At 39.9% G+C, this 21,411-nt stretch overlaps 3 protein-coding genes across 4 annotated transcripts in view; 2 read left to right on the top strand and 1 right to left on the bottom strand.

Annotated features, from left to right (window-relative positions):
* cep104 (centrosomal protein 104) overlaps window positions 1–7,004 on the top strand; it is a 33,735-nt gene extending 26,731 nt beyond the window's left edge. Inside the window, exons 22-23 of the mRNA XM_088938497.1 lie at window positions 3,272–3,358; window positions 4,116–7,004. Coding sequence (XP_088794623.1) covers window positions 3,272–3,358; window positions 4,116–4,307 — 279 coding nt within the window. The 3' untranslated portion in view covers window positions 4,308–7,004. The remainder of the gene's footprint in view (window positions 1–3,271; window positions 3,359–4,115) is intronic.
* A 3,300-nt stretch (window positions 7,005–10,304) lies between these two features.
* Window positions 10,305–11,729, bottom strand: b3gnt7l (UDP-GlcNAc:betaGal beta-1,3-N-acetylglucosaminyltransferase 7, like). Its single transcript, XM_088938250.1, has one exon. It carries the CDS (start codon window positions 11,727–11,729, stop codon window positions 10,482–10,484), a length of 1,248 nt encoding a protein of 415 aa, XP_088794376.1. The 3' UTR covers window positions 10,305–10,481.
* Window positions 11,730–15,042: 3,313 nt separating this feature from the next.
* Window positions 15,043–21,306, top strand: c20h1orf174 (chromosome 20 C1orf174 homolog). Of its 2 annotated transcripts, none has more exons than XM_088938301.1 (5): window positions 15,043–15,150; window positions 17,173–17,259; window positions 18,492–18,899; window positions 19,574–19,703; window positions 20,438–21,306. In XM_088938301.1, the coding sequence occupies exons 1-5, from the start codon at window positions 15,136–15,138 to the stop codon at window positions 20,479–20,481; spliced, it is 684 nt and encodes a 227-aa protein (XP_088794427.1). In that variant the 5' UTR covers window positions 15,043–15,135; the 3' UTR covers window positions 20,482–21,306. The 2 variants fall into 2 exon arrangements, with proteins under 2 accessions (XP_088794427.1, XP_088794426.1); XM_088938300.1 differs by lacking the exon at window positions 20,438–21,306 and adding an exon at window positions 20,146–20,425.
* Window positions 21,307–21,411: the final 105 nt, after the last annotated feature.

Raw genomic sequence — 21,411 nt, forward strand, 5'->3', positions numbered from 1 at the left:
GCACTTTTGGCTGCTTGAACCTCTTTCAAAGCTGTTTACTTTGGGTAAAGAACATACTGTGTTTGGGGTTTTTACTGTACATAGACTTTCACCCAACTGCAAAGTTTATTGTTGTCTGCATTCGGCATTCAACAAACCTGGCAACTGTGAAAAACAAGCCCTGGGCTCTCAGCAGATGGTGTCATGAGGCTGCTGTATGTTTTATAGTGTAATCAATCTGGCCTGCCCTTCGCCTATTGCCAAGCTGCTCTGAGCCCACATACAGAGGGACTTCTGCCTGCGGCTGCCCTACAAGAGTCTCTGAATGTTATCTCTCTCCTAGCGTTTCTGCTGTCCTCTGTCCACTTTATCTTTCCCAACAGGCAGCTGACAGACACTGAAGTTCTCTTATCTGTCATAACTGCTGCTCACCTCACTTCTGTTTCTGGCTGGGCTTTTAGACACCAAGGAACAATGGGTACCGTGTGGAATCTTGTAAAATTCTGTTGTATCATTTGATTTTTCTGCAGTTGTTTCAGTCAAAGCTGTTACTAGTCTAGAATCTTTTCTAGTCAGACCAACCCCTCTTTGCAGTTTACGAGAGAGAGTTTCTTCTTAAGAAGCCATTCAGATTTTGCTATTGCAATTACCAAGTCGCTTGTGCTCTCTTTTTCACATACAGGTCACGTTTATACCTGACCTTTACAAAAATATACTGTGTTTTTACTGCAAGCTTTGCAATAGAGGCATCACAGCCATTGCAAAAGGAAATGAAATATTTAATTCAGTCCTGAATTAACTAGGGAGCCAAGTTCTCATTGTGAGCTTTTCTCATGTTATAAGAAAGAAAATACAAGAAGATAAAGAGTTATGTGCCATGTCCTCAGGTCTGTGTAAAACTCCTTGTATGACCGGAGTCTGTAATTAATTTCTGTAAGAGAGGCAGTGTTGAAGAAAAAAGAAAAGTCCAGTCTTTGCCTGCATATTTAAACATGTACCAGAGCGCACCTGGGTCTGTGTGTGACTGGTGCTAACAGACCTTTCTTTATGTCCTTCCTCAAATGGTTTCCTGAGAACCTTAATGATTGCAACATTAACAGAGATTTTATTTATTAAGATCACTGAGGCAGGCCCTCTGTGGGGAAGGAATCTGGATAAGCAAGACATTCATTAGCCTACGCTGCAAAAGGAAGTTTTAGTTCTACTGGAGTTTCAGACCCCAGTCTGCATGTACCACTGTATTGTGCAAGGTTATGTCAGCTATTTACATATTTTTCTTCCATATTCTATTGGGTGCAATGGTTAGTTACATGATTTTTATTTAACCATTATTGTTGCCTGTGGTTTTTTCGTGGTTTTAGAAATCCCTCCAATGTGCTTATGTCGAGCAAACGATTTGTCGCTTGTTATACTTAGACTGTTTGGCTAAAAAATGTCAAGTGTATTATTAGATTTACTGATGATCTTATATCCCCTTTCAGAGCCACACTCTTTGTACAGGTTTAGTGTTGAAGTAAACCCTGATGAAAATGCCCTTAATGCAGTGAATGTGGGAAATGCCGTTTAGTAAAAAGGGAATACACTTCCACCGTCTGATCAGGAGAAAAAAGTTAGATAAAGAAGTAGTCACTTTACACAGCAGTGCAAAACAAACCATCTAAGATTTCAAATTACCTGATACGCAGTGTCTATTCAACAAGGAAGAACTTTTCAAAGAAGGAAAACACTCAATGGAAACATAATTATAGTTAATCACACACGGTGTTCATTTCTGTGGGGTAGAAATGTACAAAACAGATATTCTTGTGTATTACGAGGTGTGGTCTTCTGAGATATTTGTACAAGTGTTATCACATTTCTGTCTGATCTCTAGTAGAACTTCTTTGCTCTGCAGTCAATTGTCAGGTGAATTCATTGGGTTTTTGGTTCATTACTGGAGTCTTACTTCCTTAACATGATATGCCAACATTGTGTGTTTCTTACCTTCCAGCGTAGTAGTGTTGGTAAAAGAATATCCTTGAGACCTGAGAAAAAATTCCTCTGATATGCTGAAATTCTCAGGTTTGCTACAAAAAAGTATGTGAAAAACAGGCTAAACTTCCTTACCTTATGGTTAAGTATATTACTGTTGCTAATTCCCTGGGAGAATGTAATTCAGTCAGAGACCTATTGTCCATGGTTTTAAATTATAAACAAACTCAGCCGAGAAAGGGGTGTAGTGTGAAGCAGTTAAGAAAAAACTGTAAGCAAAACCTTTTGTCAAGGAAATCCATCTGACACCACAGGTTTTATCAAAATGTTCTTGGCAATTTAATTTTATAGCGGTTTGTGTCATTTCTCTAATTACACATTTTGTATCTTGAAAAAAGTTAAAATGCTGATTTGGCAGCAGATCATGAAATTGACACTTGGAGATTTCTGTCAAGTGGATCGGAGCTGCATGGTTACTGACTGGTTAATTAGGATGTTCTTAATTCTTAAGCTTTTGATCATTTAGTTATGTCTGTGCCTCCACGTATATGTATATATACAGTATATATGTATATGAAGTAACAGTCTTTATAGTCATTGCTTAACATAGGAGAATTCACAAACAAACTTTCTTTAAAGTGTCAGTAATATAATTGAATTCTTTGAATAGAACATCTTTCATTGTCGGAAAAAATGTAAACTCTCAAAATCTATAGTTTGCAAATGGTTTCCACATTTCCAAATACTGTAAACAGGTGTGTGGGACAACTTGTTCTGTGCTATCAACAAGACACTGTACGTTGGACAGATCCTGAATCATTGTTACCAAGTTAAAAACATCCCGTGAGTTTTTTTCTTTAAATATCTTTCTGTGTTTTGGTCAACAACGTTTTGAAAAGAACATCCACTGATTATTTTAAGCCGAATCACATTTTTTTGTATTGCCTTTACTGCTTGTTATGACTCACTCATAAAAGAAATGTTATTCTTTTCTCACGTAAAATGTTACTATAGCTTTTATTACATTATTCAAGATGCAACGTAATGGTTTATCATGTACATATAAGTATTCTTTCTGTTGTATTGTATTTTGATAATATTGACCCTTTTGTAAATTGCCTTAGATGAATGTGTCTGACAAATAATAATCTTCAGCTTCCTGTGTGGGAAAACTGAGAATTCAGGTGAATAAAAGTCAGAAGCAGAAGGGTTCCAACTGTGTGTTGAGGGTTGCAGCGACCGTAAACCGCACTGACACAGCCACTGCAGGCACACCAGAGGTTGTCACCCCGCAGAAGCCTAACTTGGTCGGTCTCCACAGGCCTGGAAAGCTCACCTGATGGGGAGGGATGGGTGCAAACAGAACTCGCGCAGGGTCCCAGCCTCCAGAGGACACAGCAGATACAAGGTAAACTATTCATCCTTGGCTTCCACATGTACAGAGGCCCTCAGAATTGACGAGGCCGGTATAAACAGTGAGGGTTTCTTTTGGGGAAGCACTGAACTTGCTTGGCAGGTCAGCTTTACTGCAGTCCTGCTTCACGTACAGTAGCAAAGCTGAAAAGGAGTTCAATGTTTTCAAAGACCCTATATACAACCGGGAACATTAGAATAGGCACAATTCCAGTTTCTGTCTCTGCAGTCTGGTATTAAAGTTGCTAATGTTAGCTGGATTTTTGTTTCGCAAAAAGAAGAAAAAGTGAAACTAACTTCAGTCTGATATTAAAATCTACAGATCTGTAAAATCCCTGTAGTTTATTTCTTGACTTCAGCTGTACGCTCTCCAGAATGCTTCAAGGAAAAGTTTCTTTTTTTGCTGAATTGTAAAAACTCCTTCATTAACACATGGATTAAATCACCCATGTGAAGAATGAAAAAACTCAATTTGCCAGCCAGCTTTAATCCCTGGGCCGACTGTTGTGCACCGAGGCAGTGTTTAGCACCGCTGAGGAGTGGAGAACACTCTTGGATATAGCTCTGGGATACAATGGCTGACACAAAGGGCTGGGAACAGTGGCCAGTGTGGTTTTGACAGGGAGTGTTTGAAAGCTGCTCCAGGCTGAGTCTCTCAAAGCAAGGGCGGTAGTGCTTCGGCGCAAGACACGAAAGAGAACAGTGGCAGCCGAGCTTAAAAAAAAAAAAAGATCTCCTTCCTTTCTGAACAGGGAAAATGGGTCCATCTGCAACAAAGCAGGCTCCTTTGGGGACGAGAGGTCGGTCCATGGCTACATCAAGCAAGATCCCAGCCCCCAGAGCAGGAGTCAACAAAATGGGGGTCCGTAACCCAGCCAAGCGGTGACCCTGAATTTCTCCCTGCTGAACGAGGCAGTGGGGTTCCTTACAGAAGCTCTTTTTGAGGTGCCACATGGGCTACATGTGTCATAGTTTCCACAGTTTAATAATGATTCCTTTTCTATTTGATGTGTGTTTTACCTGTGTGCTAGGAGCTCCTCTGTCCGTGCTGCGCCAGTGTTACTGTTCTAATTTAAGAAGATTATCTATCGTTATATTTTTATTACTTGTGAGGAACCTTTTTTTAAGTGCATTCAAGACCCATAATGTATAAATAACGATCATAGGCAAATTTCACTATCATAGCAGTGGTGTTTCAAAATAAAGACTTCTTATGTGTGAACTGATGATGGACAGAAGTTATTGTTAATATTAGAAGTACATCTTCACTGAAAAGAGGAAACTGTTTTGTTTCACAGAAGGTTGCATTTTTGTGCTAGTGGTTTTTTTTACAACCGTAGCAAAGTAGCAAACACTTATAATTGAAGAGTGCTCAGTTAGCTTGATTGATACAGATTAGCTTTTTGCCAAATATAAATGTTTGTTTTTCACACTTTTCCTTGATAGCTTGTTTGGGTATTCATTACATTTCTATTGACCAAAATAAAATACAAAAGTAATTTACTTTTCATGTTCCAGCAAAGAAAGCCTGATATATGAAAGTTTTTTTTATAATTGCTTTGCAGTATTATATGGTGTTTGTTTTGAGAAAAGTTTATAAGAAAAATGTGACTAGATTTGTTTTAACTGACTGTTTGGTGTTCAGATTTTAAAACCAAAAGAAATATGTTTCTTCGCAAACTTGCTCAAATTCAGACTATTAATTCTGAAAAAAAGTAATATTCTGATTTTTTAAGAACAATAGCTATCAAAGCTAGCTTATTCCATAAATATAGCCAGGTGTGCAGAATTCTTTGTAGAATTTGCAGAATTTTAACATTAAAGTCCTGTATACTTTGTGTGGAGTTCATCACAACATCTTGTAGGTGTTGATGAAAATGTAATTGTAACAATGAAAAAGCAAAACAAGATTTCCTTTTAGACAAAACTAAAGGAACATGACTTTTACTCTTTGTTACTCTTAGTGCTTTGGTCTATACTGAAATATACTGTCTAGCGGCCTTCCTGTGCTTTTAGCTCATAGTTCTAAACTAGGCCGTGTCCTGCTTGGTGTTTTTTTCAAACACTTTGTTTAAAATTGGTCAGATCAATTTACTTTTCTTCTAGCACCTTATAGTAAACTAATCACAGACTCTACCACATGCAGCCTAGTTCCCCTTTCACAGCACTGATGAGACTAAGAAAAGGTTACATACTTTACCTGAGCCCCAAAAGTAGCAATTCCTTAATCTAGGTGAACTGCAGAGGATGTTACAACCATAAGAACACGTGTAGCTCATACATGAATAATTGCTGTACTTGTTTATCCTAACTATGGAAGAATAGACACCTCGATGTGACAGTGACTCTTTTGTAGTCATGGCTGCTACATGATACTCATCATGAAAATGTGTAAGTGAATCTGCTAGAGTCATTTAAGAGCAGAAAAAGTGGACCATTGAAGGAAACCACAGCCTGTACTGTATCTATGGATATACATCTGTAGGCAAACTGGAGAATTTTCCTTGATAAATACTGACATTAGAGATGTTTGTTGATATAAAAAGTGGTTATGCAGTCAAATGCTTCCTACCTTGGAATTGTGATTGAAGCTACAGCTAAGTCATCAAAAGACTAAATGGCAAAAGTAATTAACTAAAAGTACTATATACTATGTGAAATACCCCTGTAGTTGAATCCTTTTCTTTTGTGCTTAAAAGCTTTATACAGATTTCCTTAACTGTTCTTGTTTGGAGCTGTGCAACTTTCTGCTGTATTACTGTCATTTATCCACATCAGAACACATCTTTGGGTCACTCTGAATTAGGATTGTGAAATGGATTGTATAAATCTTTTTTCTGTATTTTTTGTAATTTAGTGTTTTTGTGTAGAGTGTCATCATGCAACAATACAGTAGGGTCTAAAACATGAGAAGTATTTAATTGTATTTGTTGTGTGTAACTATAATTTGTCCAACATGATTTTGTTTATGTTGTGTCTATATTTGTCATCAGAGAACTTAAAATACAGTACATCACAGCAGACATTGGCTTTCCAAAGTTTCAAAATAGGGATATTGGAAATAGTCTTTAATGAAGCACTTACTCAATAGTTAAGGTAATGTAACATTGCTTAAATGTTAAATGTTCAGGTCAAATTAAAAATAGTTTATGCTAAAGAGGAACATTAATAAATAAGTTGTTCCTCTTAAAAAATAAATCTATCGATTTATCTGTCGACAAATCGTTGTTAGTACTTTTAATTGCAAGTGATATGTAATTAATGTTATAGAAACTATGCACGTGTGATGGAGTATAGATTAATTTATTGCAGCTTAAATATTTTTAAGTAATTTGTATTTCCCAAGTAGTTATTTTGCTGCCTTTCTTAATATTTTCAATCAATGCAAATTTAAGACAAATGTTCTTGTCTTCAAGCAGCATCACACTGATAAGTTACAAATTCTATGAAAATCATAAGTGAGCTTAATCTGTATTTAACCAAATGCACTGCAAAGTATAGTTGTAAAGAATGAATTTGCTCCGATTATTAAGATTAGTGTGGCAGTCATGCATCTAGACATTGTAAAGCTTTCATGGCATAACACCAAAAGAAAAGTTAAATGTTTCATTAATCACTCACATCAATAAACAATGTCCTTAAACATATCAATGGCTTGTGTCTTTTCTGGATCAGGAGTGATACAGATACCTGTTATTGCATGTTGAAGTTGTCATTAGCAGAAAACCACAAAAGGCTCTGCAAACTCAAAGAGAAAAGGGTGACTAGTCCAAGCCTCCACCCTCCACGGCTCTTGAAACCACAGCCTAGAGTTGCTTTGACACACAATTAGGGCATGTCTAAGAAGCACAACAGTCCCAGTGTGTCTTACATTTATTTCCACCATTTAATCTTTACAATATTACATCTTGCCCTCTCCTTCAAATGAATCCTCCTTCTGTTTCATGAACTTGGTGCTAAACTGGAGATGGGAATGAATGTGAAGGTTCATTCCAAACCTATTTCCTTATAAATAAACAAGAAAAAGCAGTAAGCATATTCAGACACTCATAACAATTTCCAGTAAACCTGCACCCCTTCTTTAACACAACTTTGCTGTCCATGGCATCCCAGAGCACTGATGACTGCGCTCTAGATGTAAATTATAAACGCTTCTGATCTTGAAACACACCCAAAACCCTCCTGGTGTGAGTGTAGCTGTTTTGGCTCCATGAATGGCAGTTCTTTGAGGCCTTAAGAAAGACAGAGTTTGTGTAAACACCAGCCATTTCATTTGGAAATTTGACAACTCTTAACGTTAGTCTGTGAAAAGATGGCTTTATTTTCAGTCCTTGTAATTCAGCAATGGAAAAACTACATTAATACTCCGATTGCTTATGACATTCAAAACTCTTGCCAACATCAGCGCATTTTAGGACAAAAAAGAAATTGCAGCACTCCAAAATTATGAAGGGTGTGGCAGAATGAATACATGAAGACTGGTATTAAAAAAAAAGCTTATTGACAAGTTGCAATGTAGATGTGAAGCTTAAAGTAAATACTCAACCTAACTACAGTCCCAGAAACCTAGTTTCTTTTTTATTGCATTGAAAAGAAAAACTTTTTTTATTTATTTATTGGAAATACTCCACACACATGCACACTGTGTAGTTCTTTGGAGGCTACAGATCGTCTGGTAAAGGAACCCATTCTAGTTAATTGCATCAGAGTGCAACAATTTAAACATCCAGCATTGTTAGGAAAATGTGACAATAACAGCAGAGTGAAACCATTCAAATGTCCAGCACTGTAAGGAAATAGAAATAATGCATCACTTCTGAGTGCAACGTGAAAATTCCTTGCTGGGACGTGTTTATTTAAAAAGTTAAAAGAAAACAGGAAGCTACTGTAAAGGGCATCGCCACTGACTCCAGTTTTCAGAAAGGCCCAGTCAGCAGTCATTTTTCTGAGTAAAACCAATAAATAATAATACAAATAATTCCACCCAGCTCTTTAAGTAGCATATTTTCCTAGTTAAAGACATAGATTCTATCTGTAACAACAGTGAACAGTGTTGCAAAAAACAGTGTTATTAGTGCAATTCAAGTAAAAAGAGGGAGAAATGGCATCCCAATATTTGCAATAAAAAAAACCAAGGAATATATTTGATTTGCCTCATATTTTGGGAAAGAGAACTTCCAAGGTTCCCTTTAAAGAGTATTACTTAGCTGTGCATCTTGTTAAATAATTCAGTATTGGAATGTTCTTGCCAGAAAACGAAACTGACGTACAGTAAATATGGATCTTGAAAACTGCAGAGGAAACAAAAAACATGTCCGATTTACAAGCACAATGTGATTCTTCGTGAACTGTTAAAGTTCTAACACCGACTGCAATCAAACCATCGGGGGGAAATGTGCTCTGCTGCAGATGATGTCGAAGTGGCTGACTATACAGGAACAGCTAAGCTCACAATTACAGGCTGTGGCCAGCTATATATATATAAAAACAAAACTTTTTTCTTGGTAGTTCTTCCATAATGCCAGGGCAATAATGATTTACATTCACAGCTGTATTAAATCATGTCATTATCTAGACAATGATGAATTTCACATACTGTACAGTATGTATAGTGAGGGGCATTAAAGGCACAATAAATGCTGTTGGTCCCAATACTCATCTTTTGCATTTTTACTGCCTCTCAGCATTATATATGTATATATGATGAAAGAGACAGATCATCTCTTGAGGACTGTGGCACCACTGTAAATCCATTTACTTTTTTATTTGTAACATATTTTTCTTTACACTACCCTATGATAATACACACATTTTTAATATGCACATTTAATCTTAAATATATATAAGAAAGAGACTAACCAAGTTGTCCTTTCGCCGTAAAACAGTATACGTCTGGGGGCCAAAACTAATATGAGGTTGGTTAACAATGAGTTATGATTGGCTCAACTGCACCCCGCCAATAACGTGTCCAACCAAACTGGCACACTGCCATTTCCTGACCAGTCTTGCTGGTTATCTGAGAACAAATGCTTATTTCTTAATCAAAACATGTCATTGTTGTTAGCTGTTGATTTTGACACACAGAAACTGTGTTCTGTTAGCCCTGAACTTTTTTTTTATAAAGGATCAGCACTTCCTTCAGTATCCAGTGAATATACTGTATTTCCACTCATCCTTCTGAAGCGGATAATTCGTAATCACTTTCTGTTCTATTGATTAAACAGTGAATGTGCCAAACTGTGTTTTGTTAAATGTCGAGAGGAGGAAAAGAAAACAGGTTCTCAGATATGTCGAGTGGAGTAATTTTATTTTTAAGCTGCTCTGCTCAGTGAGTGCCTAAACCTAGGCCAAATTGTATTAGTAATATTTTAGGAGTAAAAATCGTTTATGGGTTGTTTCTGTTTTCCCCCACGTGATTAAGTTATTAAGCATTCAGTTTAGAATGTATTCCACTAGAAGCTTGTTTTCACGTTACATCCACATTGCCGTTAAATCTGAACCTAAGTTTGAGTTTTCCTCCAACTTACTTTCTGAAAAACTTATTTAAAAACGTAAAACACTTTGCTTTTGTATTGGGTGCATGTTTTTTTTTTTTTAATGGACCACGACTGTCATTTTAAAATCAAACTGTCAATGTAAATCAAAATTTGGTCAAGTCCATGAAGTCTGAAAGAAATATAAGCAGTTCATTCCGAGTGTGAAAACCAAAATCCAGGTCTTCAAGAGATAACAGCTGTCCATATTTAAAAATATATATTTTAAAATATTATAAAGACGAAAGTTCTGGATATTGTAGGAGAACGTTTTTGTTCCTATGGACTCACAAAGGAATACTGTACCGTGACACCCCTGACAGGAATTACAAACTAAGAAAAGACGTGAATGGATTACTCGGCTTTTTAACGATGTAAAACTGGCATAAGGCTGTGATCAGATGATTAAAAGATCAAGTGTCATTTAATTTACACATTCTTCCCAGACTGAGCCTCCTCAGTTAAAAGTGTCAACACCTAAGATGAGTTGCACGTCACATACAGTACATAAATAAATCTTATCCAGTAAAAATTCAGTGAAGTTTCGAGCAGAGCCCGGTAAAAGGAATGCAACTATACATTCATTCAGGGCAGTACAATCCTTTTGGCGCATATCAAGTCCTTATTTTGCACTGTATCCCACATTCTAAGCAGATCTGTGGGGCTCATCTTATGGATCACTAGAAGGTTTTTGTAGAAACATGGGTCGTTGTTCATGGGACTGATTTTGCGCTTCATAATCCCAAAAGTCTTGAAACCAGGATGCAGTTCTGGGGCGACACCTATTTTCTGCAAGCACATGCCCAGAAATACATCATCGATGGGATAAAGCTCCAGTTTCTCAGAGACGATAAAGAGTCTCCGAGCTAATTCAGGAGACATTAAAAAGCCCCCACCCCCCACGTACGGGGGGTACGGTTTGTCGTAAAGCTCTCTGGGAATAAAGTACTTACTCTGACGGTTCCTAATGGGAATAGCTTTGGAAATGGTGTCCCCTACAAACAAATTTCGCACTTTCCCTTCTTCTGTCTTAAAATCAATCAGTTGCAGTAGATTGTTCGTGTTCACAAAGACGTCGTCGTCCCCTTTAAATATGAACTGCGCCCCGGGGCAGTAAATGTTAAACCATTTCAGGAAATTCACCTCTTTGAGGGTGAGGTTGAAAAAGGTGTCCATGAAATCCCACTGTAGGATGTCTCCGTATATCCTGTCCTCGTACTGGATGAGCTTTTGGAGGTTCTTCGTGTCCTTGCCGGTGGAAGGGCCGCCCAGCAAAAACAGAGTCTTGATTCTCTTCCCACCGGTTACCTGCTCTCTGCCCCACGTCCTGCGGACCGCCTCCCTCCTGTCGTGCTGTTCAATCACCGATTTGACCACCATCAATAAGTGCACGTCTCCGCTCCGGCACGTTTCTGGGTGGTTTATCAGCATTGGGAAATACCTGCAGTGTCTGTACAGAACGAACTGGTGAAATCTCGGGTCCAGGCGTTTGAACCAGTCTTTATTCTTCACGTCGGGATTCTCGCTGCAGTTGATAGCGTTCACATCCCAAACCTCACGCGTCACGTTGGAAAATGGGACAAGATGATCCGCTTCCGAATTCTCAGGCTGTCCCGGGGAGGGATGATTGTAAGAGTTGCTTTTAAATGCATCTTTGTTCACCCCGGACCAACCGGCGTCCGCCCTGGTTTTCACCATTAAAGTGCCCTTAGTAGCCTCTTCCACCAGCTTGAACTTCTGGATCATTAATATCGTGGCACAGACCAAAGACAAACTCAGAAGAGTTTTCAGCGCTCTCTTCCGTCTGAAAAAATACTCCATTATCTTCAGCATACAAAGGTGTAGTAGCTGCAAAGGCAAACCTGGTTAAAATAAAAATCCGCTTTTTTCATTGTGCAGTGAGCGGCACCGTCGTCGTGTCGTGCTGTTTTAAATTCCGCAGTCTATAACAGAAACGGTCAACTGCTGCCACACTTGCTGTGCGCTGCGGGGAACGCATGATCTCCGAAACTGAAATCTTTCCGTGGAAGAAACGTGTGTGCACAGTCATTGATATCCCGCTTGAAATTTGTCTACTTTCTGCGGATGCCTACTGGCGAGGAATGACAATGTCTTCCAGAAGTTACTCCGGCGCGGCTCGCGTGTCTGTCTTTCGCTTTTCCCGTTGTCTGAAGTGCATTTATTGCCTTCTTTTCACACGGAAGGTCCGACTGTTTCCTAACGTTTTCATTTCTGCTTTGTTCCAATGTCCGATGCGTCTGCTAATTACTCCTGTCTCCGCTACTTTTTTTTTGTCATAGCCTCCCCAACCCACACCTCCTCTCCGAGCAACTAAAGGACAGCCAAGTCTCCCGTTTCACCTTAGAGGGCGAAGTCAAAACCGCCTACAACCGCGCCCCGTGTATTTTCTGTCGTAGCAATATCGAAATACGCGTTCCCTTTCATAACTCATTGAAAAGCGTGACTTTACTGCAGTATACAGAAAATAAGAAAGGTTACAAACGATAAGATACCATTTGGCCAATCTTTCCAGTTTGCTTCCGTGCAGTTTATTGGTCTGGTCATCTCATTCAACAGTTTATTGAAGGAAGCAAGAGTATTGCGTGGTAGTCTGTTCCAAACCCCAACGACTCTTTGTGTACACACTGGTGCGTAAAGATTAGTGGTTTCAGATGTTACTGCCGGTTATGCGGATTTATTTCTGTACATGAATTTACAAACGACGAATATTATTTTTTTTATTATTAAATGCTGGTTTAAACATTGCATACATCTTAATTTTGCTTGCGAGTTTGCAGAATTACAATTTTATTATATTTTCTTTATATATATATTGCTGATACATATGGTAATTATTAAAAATAAATAACCCACTATTCACACACACAAACCAAAACACTGCAGGTGAGACCGGCTGTTTCGTGAAATAGATTAAACTACTTCAGAGTCTTGTCAGATTAGCTGGATAGGATTAAATCGATAACTGATTTCAGGTTTGCTCCATTTTCCCTCGGAGAACTCCGGTTCCTGGTAAAATTGAACAAGTTAGGCCAGTCTGACCACCTGCGCGCTCACGACTACTGTACCTCCAGAAGACAGCAGAGCATCAATCAATCAATATTTATTTATCAGTGCACGAACAGTAGAGCATACAGCGGTGTTGTCGCCAATAACATGTTTTATCCACATCGATTCCTTCATCCGCACCAGCAAAACCACGGAGTGTGAACGTGCGTTTTATTCCAGTGACCATGAATTACGACTCCTTTTGGAAAACTATGAGGAGATAAAAGCTGTTATAAATGCTGCAAAAGCCGGGGACGTCGCCTAACACCGTATCGGCGATACAGAAGTTAATAACATAATGCAATGAAATATCTCAAGATATGACACAACTATCACCATGCCGAGAGCATGCAGATATCGTCTTTACTTAACTTTTATCATTATGTTATTGAAGTGGAGCCCCTTTTTAAACTATCATGTGACAGCACAATATTGTTTTCATGCAGCAGTAATTGCAGTATTTTATGCATGGAACTGGACCGCAATAGACAAACAAAATACAAGAATATCATCCAAAGTGGTATGTGGTTTTCTTTAGAACAACTGTAAAATACTGTACAGAGTGTGGTGCAATATTTGAAAAAAAATGATACCTCATTTTAGCCAGCAGCAAGAATCACGAGCAGAAGATGACTGAACGTTAATAGTGAAGATATTGGTAATAATGAATGAAGATCATCAACTCAATAAAGAATTATTCCTTTATTGGGTTATTGTCTTTTTACCAACGTTTTTTTTATGTGAATCGATGAGTATAGGTGAGACTCCCACCACCATATTGACGAAAGTCTCAAGCCAAGTAAAATGTGGCCTACATATAATCGGAAGAAAAAATTAACCCAGACATAATTAGAGGAATATATCCTAAACTACATGTAATGTCTTCACAGCACAGTGTACCTAAGACCAATGGTTGCTTGTGTTCAATACCTTGCTTAAATTTAAAGCACAATGTGGACTCTCTGAATATTCGAGTCATTTACATGTTGCTGATTTGACACCGTAAGTCACGGATCATCGAATATCATAGGAAACATGGTGATAATGGACTTTTTGTGTAATCAATTCATATTTTTTAGGCTAGAAACATTTTTTTTCACCAGTACATTGATGTCGTGAATTGATTTTCTTTTAACAAAATCGGTCTCCCTCGACCCGGTGGGGCTTTTAATGTCTGTGCAGTTCAGAGCACCTTACATTAGGAAATCCTGCATGCAAATCTATACAGTAGATCGCGGGACTAATGTACAGGAAAAAAACTACAAGTAGAGTGAAGCTCCTCTTTGCACGGCCCGGAATCGCTATGATTGAATCTAAAGACTTTCAGTGCAAGCACCACTGTCCTTATCGCACGACGCACCGTCGCTTTGCTGATGCGCTCGGAGTCGCGAACACAGTAAAAATACTGTGGCCAAGAATCTCAAGTGTTCGAGTTTCTGTAAATACTTACAACATTCAGAATATATAGGTTTTAAAGGCTTAACCTGGTGCTGTTTGATCCCGCTTCGTGAAACCGAACAGTCAGACTTTTGTTATTCGGTTAACTAAGTAATCTCGATTTGCGAAATAGCCCCTAGGGGTAAACCACACAAGTTCTGCTTACTGTATATTAACGCAAATGCAGCAAGGATTGTACTTCTGTCTGATGCAAGCTAGAAAATAAGAGAAATGCACCTAGCACCACCCAGCGGTACTAAGAAGATCTACATAATCATCATAATAATAATAATAATAATAGCGACACATCTTGTTTTTTATGTCTTCGGCACAAAAGCCATTAAACACCTGCTTACTCATACAAAGAGCGCAAAACAAGTTCTTACACAACGAACACTACATCTCACACGCATTTCGGCATTTAATAATCGAGTTGATAGATGCAAAAAAAAAATGGAATTCTAATCTATCAGCAAAGCACACGTGTCGATTAATAAAGGACCTGTGCCTGGGAAGATGCCCCGTACTAAGCACCCCAAGACACAGCGCACCCGTAACCCCCACAATGGCCGCCTCCGGCCCTCCCGGCGGTGGGCTGGGCTTGCCGCACAGTCGCGTCATTTGACGAGCGGCTGCTTGGAGTTTTGAAGCCGTGCTTTTTTGAAGAAACTTTTTTTTTTGTTACCCTCCCCGGCAGTACTTATTAACTTTTGCCTACCTCGGTAAACCACCGGGAATGAGTCGAAAACAGGTAGGTTAACTCGGAGAAACACTTCCAGGCTTTCAAAAACTGTAGGCGCGGTACATAGCGATAGACCGGCCTTTTTAACTGAGACAACTCCCCGGCGTTCGCCAGTTTGAGACGAGAGAGCCTGGAGGTGCTGTAACACTCGGGATACAAATCATACATATTTACACCCCCTCGCTTACATAATAAAAGCTTCCTGGAAAAGCAAGCTGGGGCCAAGAAAAGTTCAACTGGCGATCGGGGCTCAAATGGAGCCCAGAAACTAGATTTCCAGACCCGTGTTTCGCTTTAGAAGATGCGTTCACACGGCGGCAGGTCGGTTTCCGTGAGGGTAGCGAGGTCTGTGCCTGCGCTGTGTCCCCGGTTGTGTGAACTCGGGTTCCAGGTTTGTTCCGCCGGTAGGTAAAGCGATGCAGCGCAACACACTGAGATGTTCTGTAAACGAAAGGTTTCGAGCGAGAGGAGGCCCTTGAATTCTTGTTGCACGTTAGGTTGCTGCTAGTAGTTCAGTTCATCTGATCCCACCATTTCCACACGGATCCCAGGAAGTCTGCGTCGACAACGTGGCTACACTGGAGGCTTCAGCTCTTCACCCTTCCCTTTGGGGAAAAAAAACAAACAGTATTGTTCTAGCAGCACCTCATTCCAAAACAATAACCGGCAGGGATGTTGTGTGTCAAGGATTATGTATCATAAGGGAGTTAGCTGTGGTAAAGATTGGTGCGAAAACGTTCTATTTAAAGGTAACCTAAGTCTTTGAGAGTTAAAACTAAAAAAGTAAGGCAAATTGATCCTTAATAGATCCTTTTACATTGTAATATCTTATATCTTTTATATTCCCATATCACGTATCTTTTACACATTTTATTATATTGAGAGCTATCATGAAACCATGATGAATGATGTGGTGGGCAATAAGATAATTGTGTATTGTTATGTGTGAGAACAAAGCCACAGTTCTCAGTTCTCATAGTGCTAGAACACCAGCAGCCATATCACTCTGCAACTTGCAACTGGCAGCCCACTGAAGCTCAGCAGGTGTGAGCCTGGTCAGTACCTGGATGGGAGACCTCCTGGGAAAAACTTAGGTTGCTGCTGGAAGGTGTTAATGGGGCCAGCAGGGCTCACCCTGCGGCCCATGTGGGTCCTAATGCCCCAGTATAGTGACGGGGACACTATACTGTTAACAGGCGCCGTCCTTTGGATGAGATGTAAAACCGAGGTCCTGACTCTCTGTGGTCATTAAAAATCCCAGGGCGTTTCTCGAAAAGAGTAGGGGTGTAACCCCAGCATGTCCAAATTTCCCATTGGCTCTTTCCAATCATGGCCTCCTAATAATCCCCATCTGAATGAATCCCCAATGAATTGGCTTCATTGCTCTGCTCTCCTCCCCACTGTGGTGAGCGTTCTGGCGCACTATGGCTGCCGTCGCATCATCCAGGTGGGGCCGCACACTGGTGGTGGTGGAGGGGATCCCCATCACCTGTAAAGCGCTTTGAGTGGAGTGTCCAGAAAAGTGCTATGTAAGTGGAAACAATGAGACACACAGGCACACAGAGCGCAGGGTCAGCCATTTATACGGTGCCCCTGGAGCAGCTGGGGTTAAGGGCCTTGTTCAGGGGCCCAACGGAGTAGGATTCCTCTGCCGGCCATGGGATTTGAACCAGCAACTGGTGGTGCTGTAGGTAGCATTGCAGTAGCATGGGGCCCTGTGTTCAATTCCAGACCTGGGGGTGTTATCTGTGTGGAATTTGTTTGTTCTTCCTTTGTTTGCTTGGATTTCCTCCCACAGTCCAGAGACACGCTGATAGGTTAATTGGCTTCTGTGAAACTTGGTCCTGGTGTGAGTGTGTACGTGTCTGTCTGCTCTACAGTGGACTGGCGTCCCATCCAGGCTGTACCCTGTTGCTTGCCAGGATAGCCTCTGAAATGGAAAAAGAGGTTAGAAAAAGGATGGATGGATGTATCAGGTTTGTATTGGTGCTCCTATTCCAGTTGATTTTTCGTTTTTTTTTTCTTTTCCAGGGCCGGGGTAAAGTCCGGAGCTCAGAGAGACTCAAAGGAAAGAGCTCCCATGCTTCACTCATCACAGCAGTGGAAAGTTCAGTTCAGGTCAGTCACAGTAATAATATAATAATAATAAGCAGTCAACTATATTTTATACAGGAACCTTTAAAAGTAGGTTCTCATAACACTTTACAGAAAAGGTAAAAGAAAACAGTTAACAAAAGTAGCATGTATAACCACAAGGGATTAAAAAATGTAGTAGAAGATGCCAGGAGCAACGACACCAACTAAATAAAAGCCTTTCTGAAGAAGTTTTTGAGTCTGGATTTTGAATGTGCCTAGGGTAGGTGACTCTCTGATATCCTTGTAGATAGAATTCCAGAGGTCTGGACCATAAAGGTGAGCATGAGGATGTTGAATTTGACATAAAACCTGATAGGAAGCCAGTGCAAGGACTCCAGGAAAGGAGTAATGTGATCACTTGCACAAGACCTGTTTAGGATTCTGTTTGGATTTAGATACCCTAGCGAATAGGGTGTTGCAGTAATTAATTCTAGGTAAGACGAATGTGTTAACTAGCTTTTCTGCTACAGACAGATAATATAGGACATAGTCTGGTGATGTTCCTGACATATTTTTACAATATATTGTACATGTGTTCAAATGCCAAGCCTGAATGAAATATCATGCCCAAATTCTTCAATTTAGATTGACATTCAAGTACAGTGTCATCCACAGATATGGTTACTGCATTGGCTTTACATAATTGATGAGAGGTGCATAGAAGCATGAGTTAATCTTGTGGCAGTTCAGATGAAGGAAGTTTTGAGTCATGGAGTATTTTATGTCAGAGATGCAATTAGAGAGCATAGAAACAGCTGCTACAGTGACAAGTTTAGTATGGATGTAGACCTGAGAGTCATCAACATAGAAGTGATAATTCCGAGCATGTGATTTTAATAACTGACCAAGTGGGAACATGGAAATGCTGAATAGTAGATGGGCCCAGTATCAAGCCATGAGGAACACCAGACTTAATGGCCCAACTTCAGAACTAAAACCCCTAAGACAGATAAATGTCAGTGATCAGTAAGGTAAAAGTCATGTCAGAAACTCCAAACAGTGTCAAGGTGGGAGAGTGAGATGTCATGATTTAGGTGAACAAGGATAGATATAGAAGCAGAATCGGAGGCCCAGAGGTCATAAGAAGATTATTAGTAACTTTAAAAAGGGCTGTTTCACCCAGTTCAAGGTTGCGGGGAAGCTGGAGTCTATTCTGTCAAGCAGCAATCAAAATCACGGTTCTCACATTTCATGAAAGACTTACATTTTTACAGGCTCCCTTGAAGAAGACTGAATCCCATCGTTCTGTCAAACGGCAGAAATGTGAAGTGCCTGAAACGCAGCCAGAAACGTCAGCAGATGTCCCCGAAGAGGTCGGTGGCCTCTCGGGAGGAACAGTCCAGGAGCAGGGCATCAATGGGAGTTCTGCAAGGGAGCTCGGCGCGGCGAGAGGCACACAGAGCCATCTCCCCGAGGCAGAGGAGATGAGCGCCACGGGAGCCAGCGAGTGCCGGACTTTGGAGTCTGAATCCAGTGTTGCGAAGAACTTGAGTGAGGAGAGAGCAGTTGATAATTCTGTGCCAAAGCTGGAGCTCCAGATGGACAACAGTGTTTTCCTGGACGAGGACAGTAACCAGCCAATGCCAGTGGGCCAGTTCTTTGGGAATATAGAACTTGTACAGGTACCTTATCTGCTTGTGGTAGGGGTGGTGGAATGGTATAGTTATGGAAATAGGCCTTTTGTTTGATTATGTCCCATCCTGGGTAATGAATGACTTCAAACCTTTAAGTGCAGAACATTTTAGAGCAGAATTTCTTCTGCAGATACAAGCCTGGTAGAAGAACACACTTATCACAAATTAGTCATGAGAAACTGGTTTAGTAAGTTACAGATTTAAGAGAAACAAACTTGCATGTCATAGTTTAGGACTGGAAACATGACCACCTCTTTATGAAAAGAGAAAATCGCAGGACTTCTTGGTCACATACTCTGCAGGGGTGCATGGCTGTGTCCAAAAAAACTTAATGGGTTTAGTGTAGAAATGCAGCTTGCGGTAGTGAGCAGGGCTCTGGACACCAAACCGGAAGGCTGTGTAGTCATGTCCCCAGACTGCATGAGCTGCTGATGTAGCCTTGAGTGAAGAACAAGGTGTCACATTGACTCTGCCCAGCTTTTAAAACGAGTAGCAGTGTCAATGGGAGTGATCTTGCAGAGGACTAGCATAGCCACCTATCTGGGAACACTCAGAACTGTTTGCCTTGTACTCCAGAAGCCAGGATAAACTTAAACCTGATTAGCTACCAGATCAGCACGCATAGATTGAAGGTTTTATGATAATACGGTTTTGTTCTGCAGGACGATCCTCCCAGAGCTCCAGCAACAGTCCCAATGAGCCGGAGGGAGTACAGGAGGCTACACTTCATTGCTAAAGACGACGAGGATGACCTCTACGAAGACAGCCACGTGGAACAGCCTCAGCAGAATGGTATTTGCTTTACGTTGTCTTTGGGGACTCAGTGTTGCAAATCCCAATCACTTTGGCAACCGCTTTTCCTGGAAAACCTCAGTTCACCAAGACATCGCCTTGAATCATGTACTGGCAGTTACATGAAGCAGTCCAGCTGAGCAGTCTCTCAGCCCTTTCTGCTGTTTAATAGCCTTTTTTAAATTAAGGGACTTTAGTGAGGTCAAGGGATTGAGAAAATGTAGATGCTATAGCACACACAGTACTCAATGTACAATGTATTTCATGTATCAAATACATCTGAGTGTTAAACAAGTGATGACACATGGCATACCTCCATTTTTTGCAGGTTCTATTAAAAAGATTGAAGCCGATTGCAGGGTAGCACAGATTTTAATGTGGAGCTTGGCACCTCTGTTGCAATATATACTGATTGGAAAATTATCCGAAATGTTATTTGTAGAATCTCCCCTTCCAGAAAGTTGCAACACTACCATACAATCAGGAAGCTACATAAGCAATGGGAGCAGATGAGAGAGGTACTAATTTTCCTTTTTTGGTCATTTTCATTGCCGATGGCTAAAAAAAACCAACAACAAATGCTTCTGGTAATTCCATTATCTGTCGGTTTCCTGCGTTGTATTTGGTTAACGGAGTCGGACGGTTTCAGAGCTGATAGGCATAGCACTCAAACTGCTGCACCATACGTGATTGAACAGCTGAGGTCTGCAAAGTTGTTTTCTTCTTTCCCACAGGAGCCTTGCAACAAGTAAAGAACAGAAAAAATGGACTGTTTTGATCTACAGCCAAGACAAAAGGCAACCCATCCTTGTGAGAAGTATCAAGGCCACTTTTCCAAGTGGTTTTTATTTTATTCACAAGCAATGTATTACTGTAAAATACCAACATAAGTGCTTGTGATTGTTATATACTGTTGAGGAGCTTGCTCAATGTTTAAGATTGACTTAAGAAAATGGGTTCAGGTCAAGTAGAAATGAAGGGGTTTACTTTATAATTGAATGTAATGCAATCCTAGATGTGTGTATATAATACACTTGAAAAATTTTGTATGAGCATGTTATTTTCTTGTATTCAACATTGCACTACACTACTGTAGTACCTGTATTAAATGCCCACTACTGCCTTAAATGTTAAAATAATAGAAATAGTCTTTATTGCTGGAGTGAATTTTTATGTTGAACATTTTCGATTTATTACCAACTGTACTGCTCTGTTTGCATGTCGTTTCTGATTATAGAATGATGCAAACAGCTCAAAAGACGTATGCGTTGGATTACTTATGATTTTCATCACAAATACAAAAATGAACTTTGAAGACTTACTGAACAGTGTTGCTCTGTTCATATTGTAAAAATTAATGGTTAGATTGAAATGGTTTTCAAAAGTGTTGACAAAAGTGATATACAGAGCATTAATGTGTAGTAATCAATATTCAATATAACATCTTGTATATTGTGAAATGCTACATGTGGTCAGTGAGTGAAGAATATTTGGGGAAATGGTAAGCAAGTATGTTCAATTGTATTTTTGTACAAGATCAATGCTGTTTTAGTTCAGATTTACTTTATATTCATTTCATGTGAACCTACATTAAAAAGCATTTATAAAACGAGTTATTGTGTTTTGTAAAGCAGTTGCAACACAAGACGTATTACATTATCATTGCAAACATTAGGGCTTTCCTTATGGGCCACTATGCAGAACACAG

The sequence above is a fragment of the Atractosteus spatula genome, chromosome 20 (genome assembly GCF_055471065.1).
Source record: "Atractosteus spatula isolate fAtrSpa1 chromosome 20, fAtrSpa1.hap1, whole genome shotgun sequence".
In the NCBI taxonomy this organism is placed as follows: domain Eukaryota; kingdom Metazoa; phylum Chordata; class Actinopteri; order Semionotiformes; family Lepisosteidae; genus Atractosteus; species Atractosteus spatula.

Bases quoted from the DNA above. Each gene is read 5' to 3' on its own strand.
- b3gnt7l (XM_088938250.1), bottom strand. From the start codon at position 11,729: ATGCTGAAGATAATGGAGTATTTTTTCAGACGGAAGAGAGCGCTGAAA.
- c20h1orf174 (XM_088938300.1), top strand. The intron at 17,260-18,491 runs GTCAGTCACAGT...ACATTTTTACAG, and splicing joins CAGTGGAAAGTTCAGTTCAG to GCTCCCTTGAAGAAGACTGA. The intron at 18,900-19,573 runs GTACCTTATCTG...TTTGTTCTGCAG, and splicing joins GGAATATAGAACTTGTACAG to GACGATCCTCCCAGAGCTCC.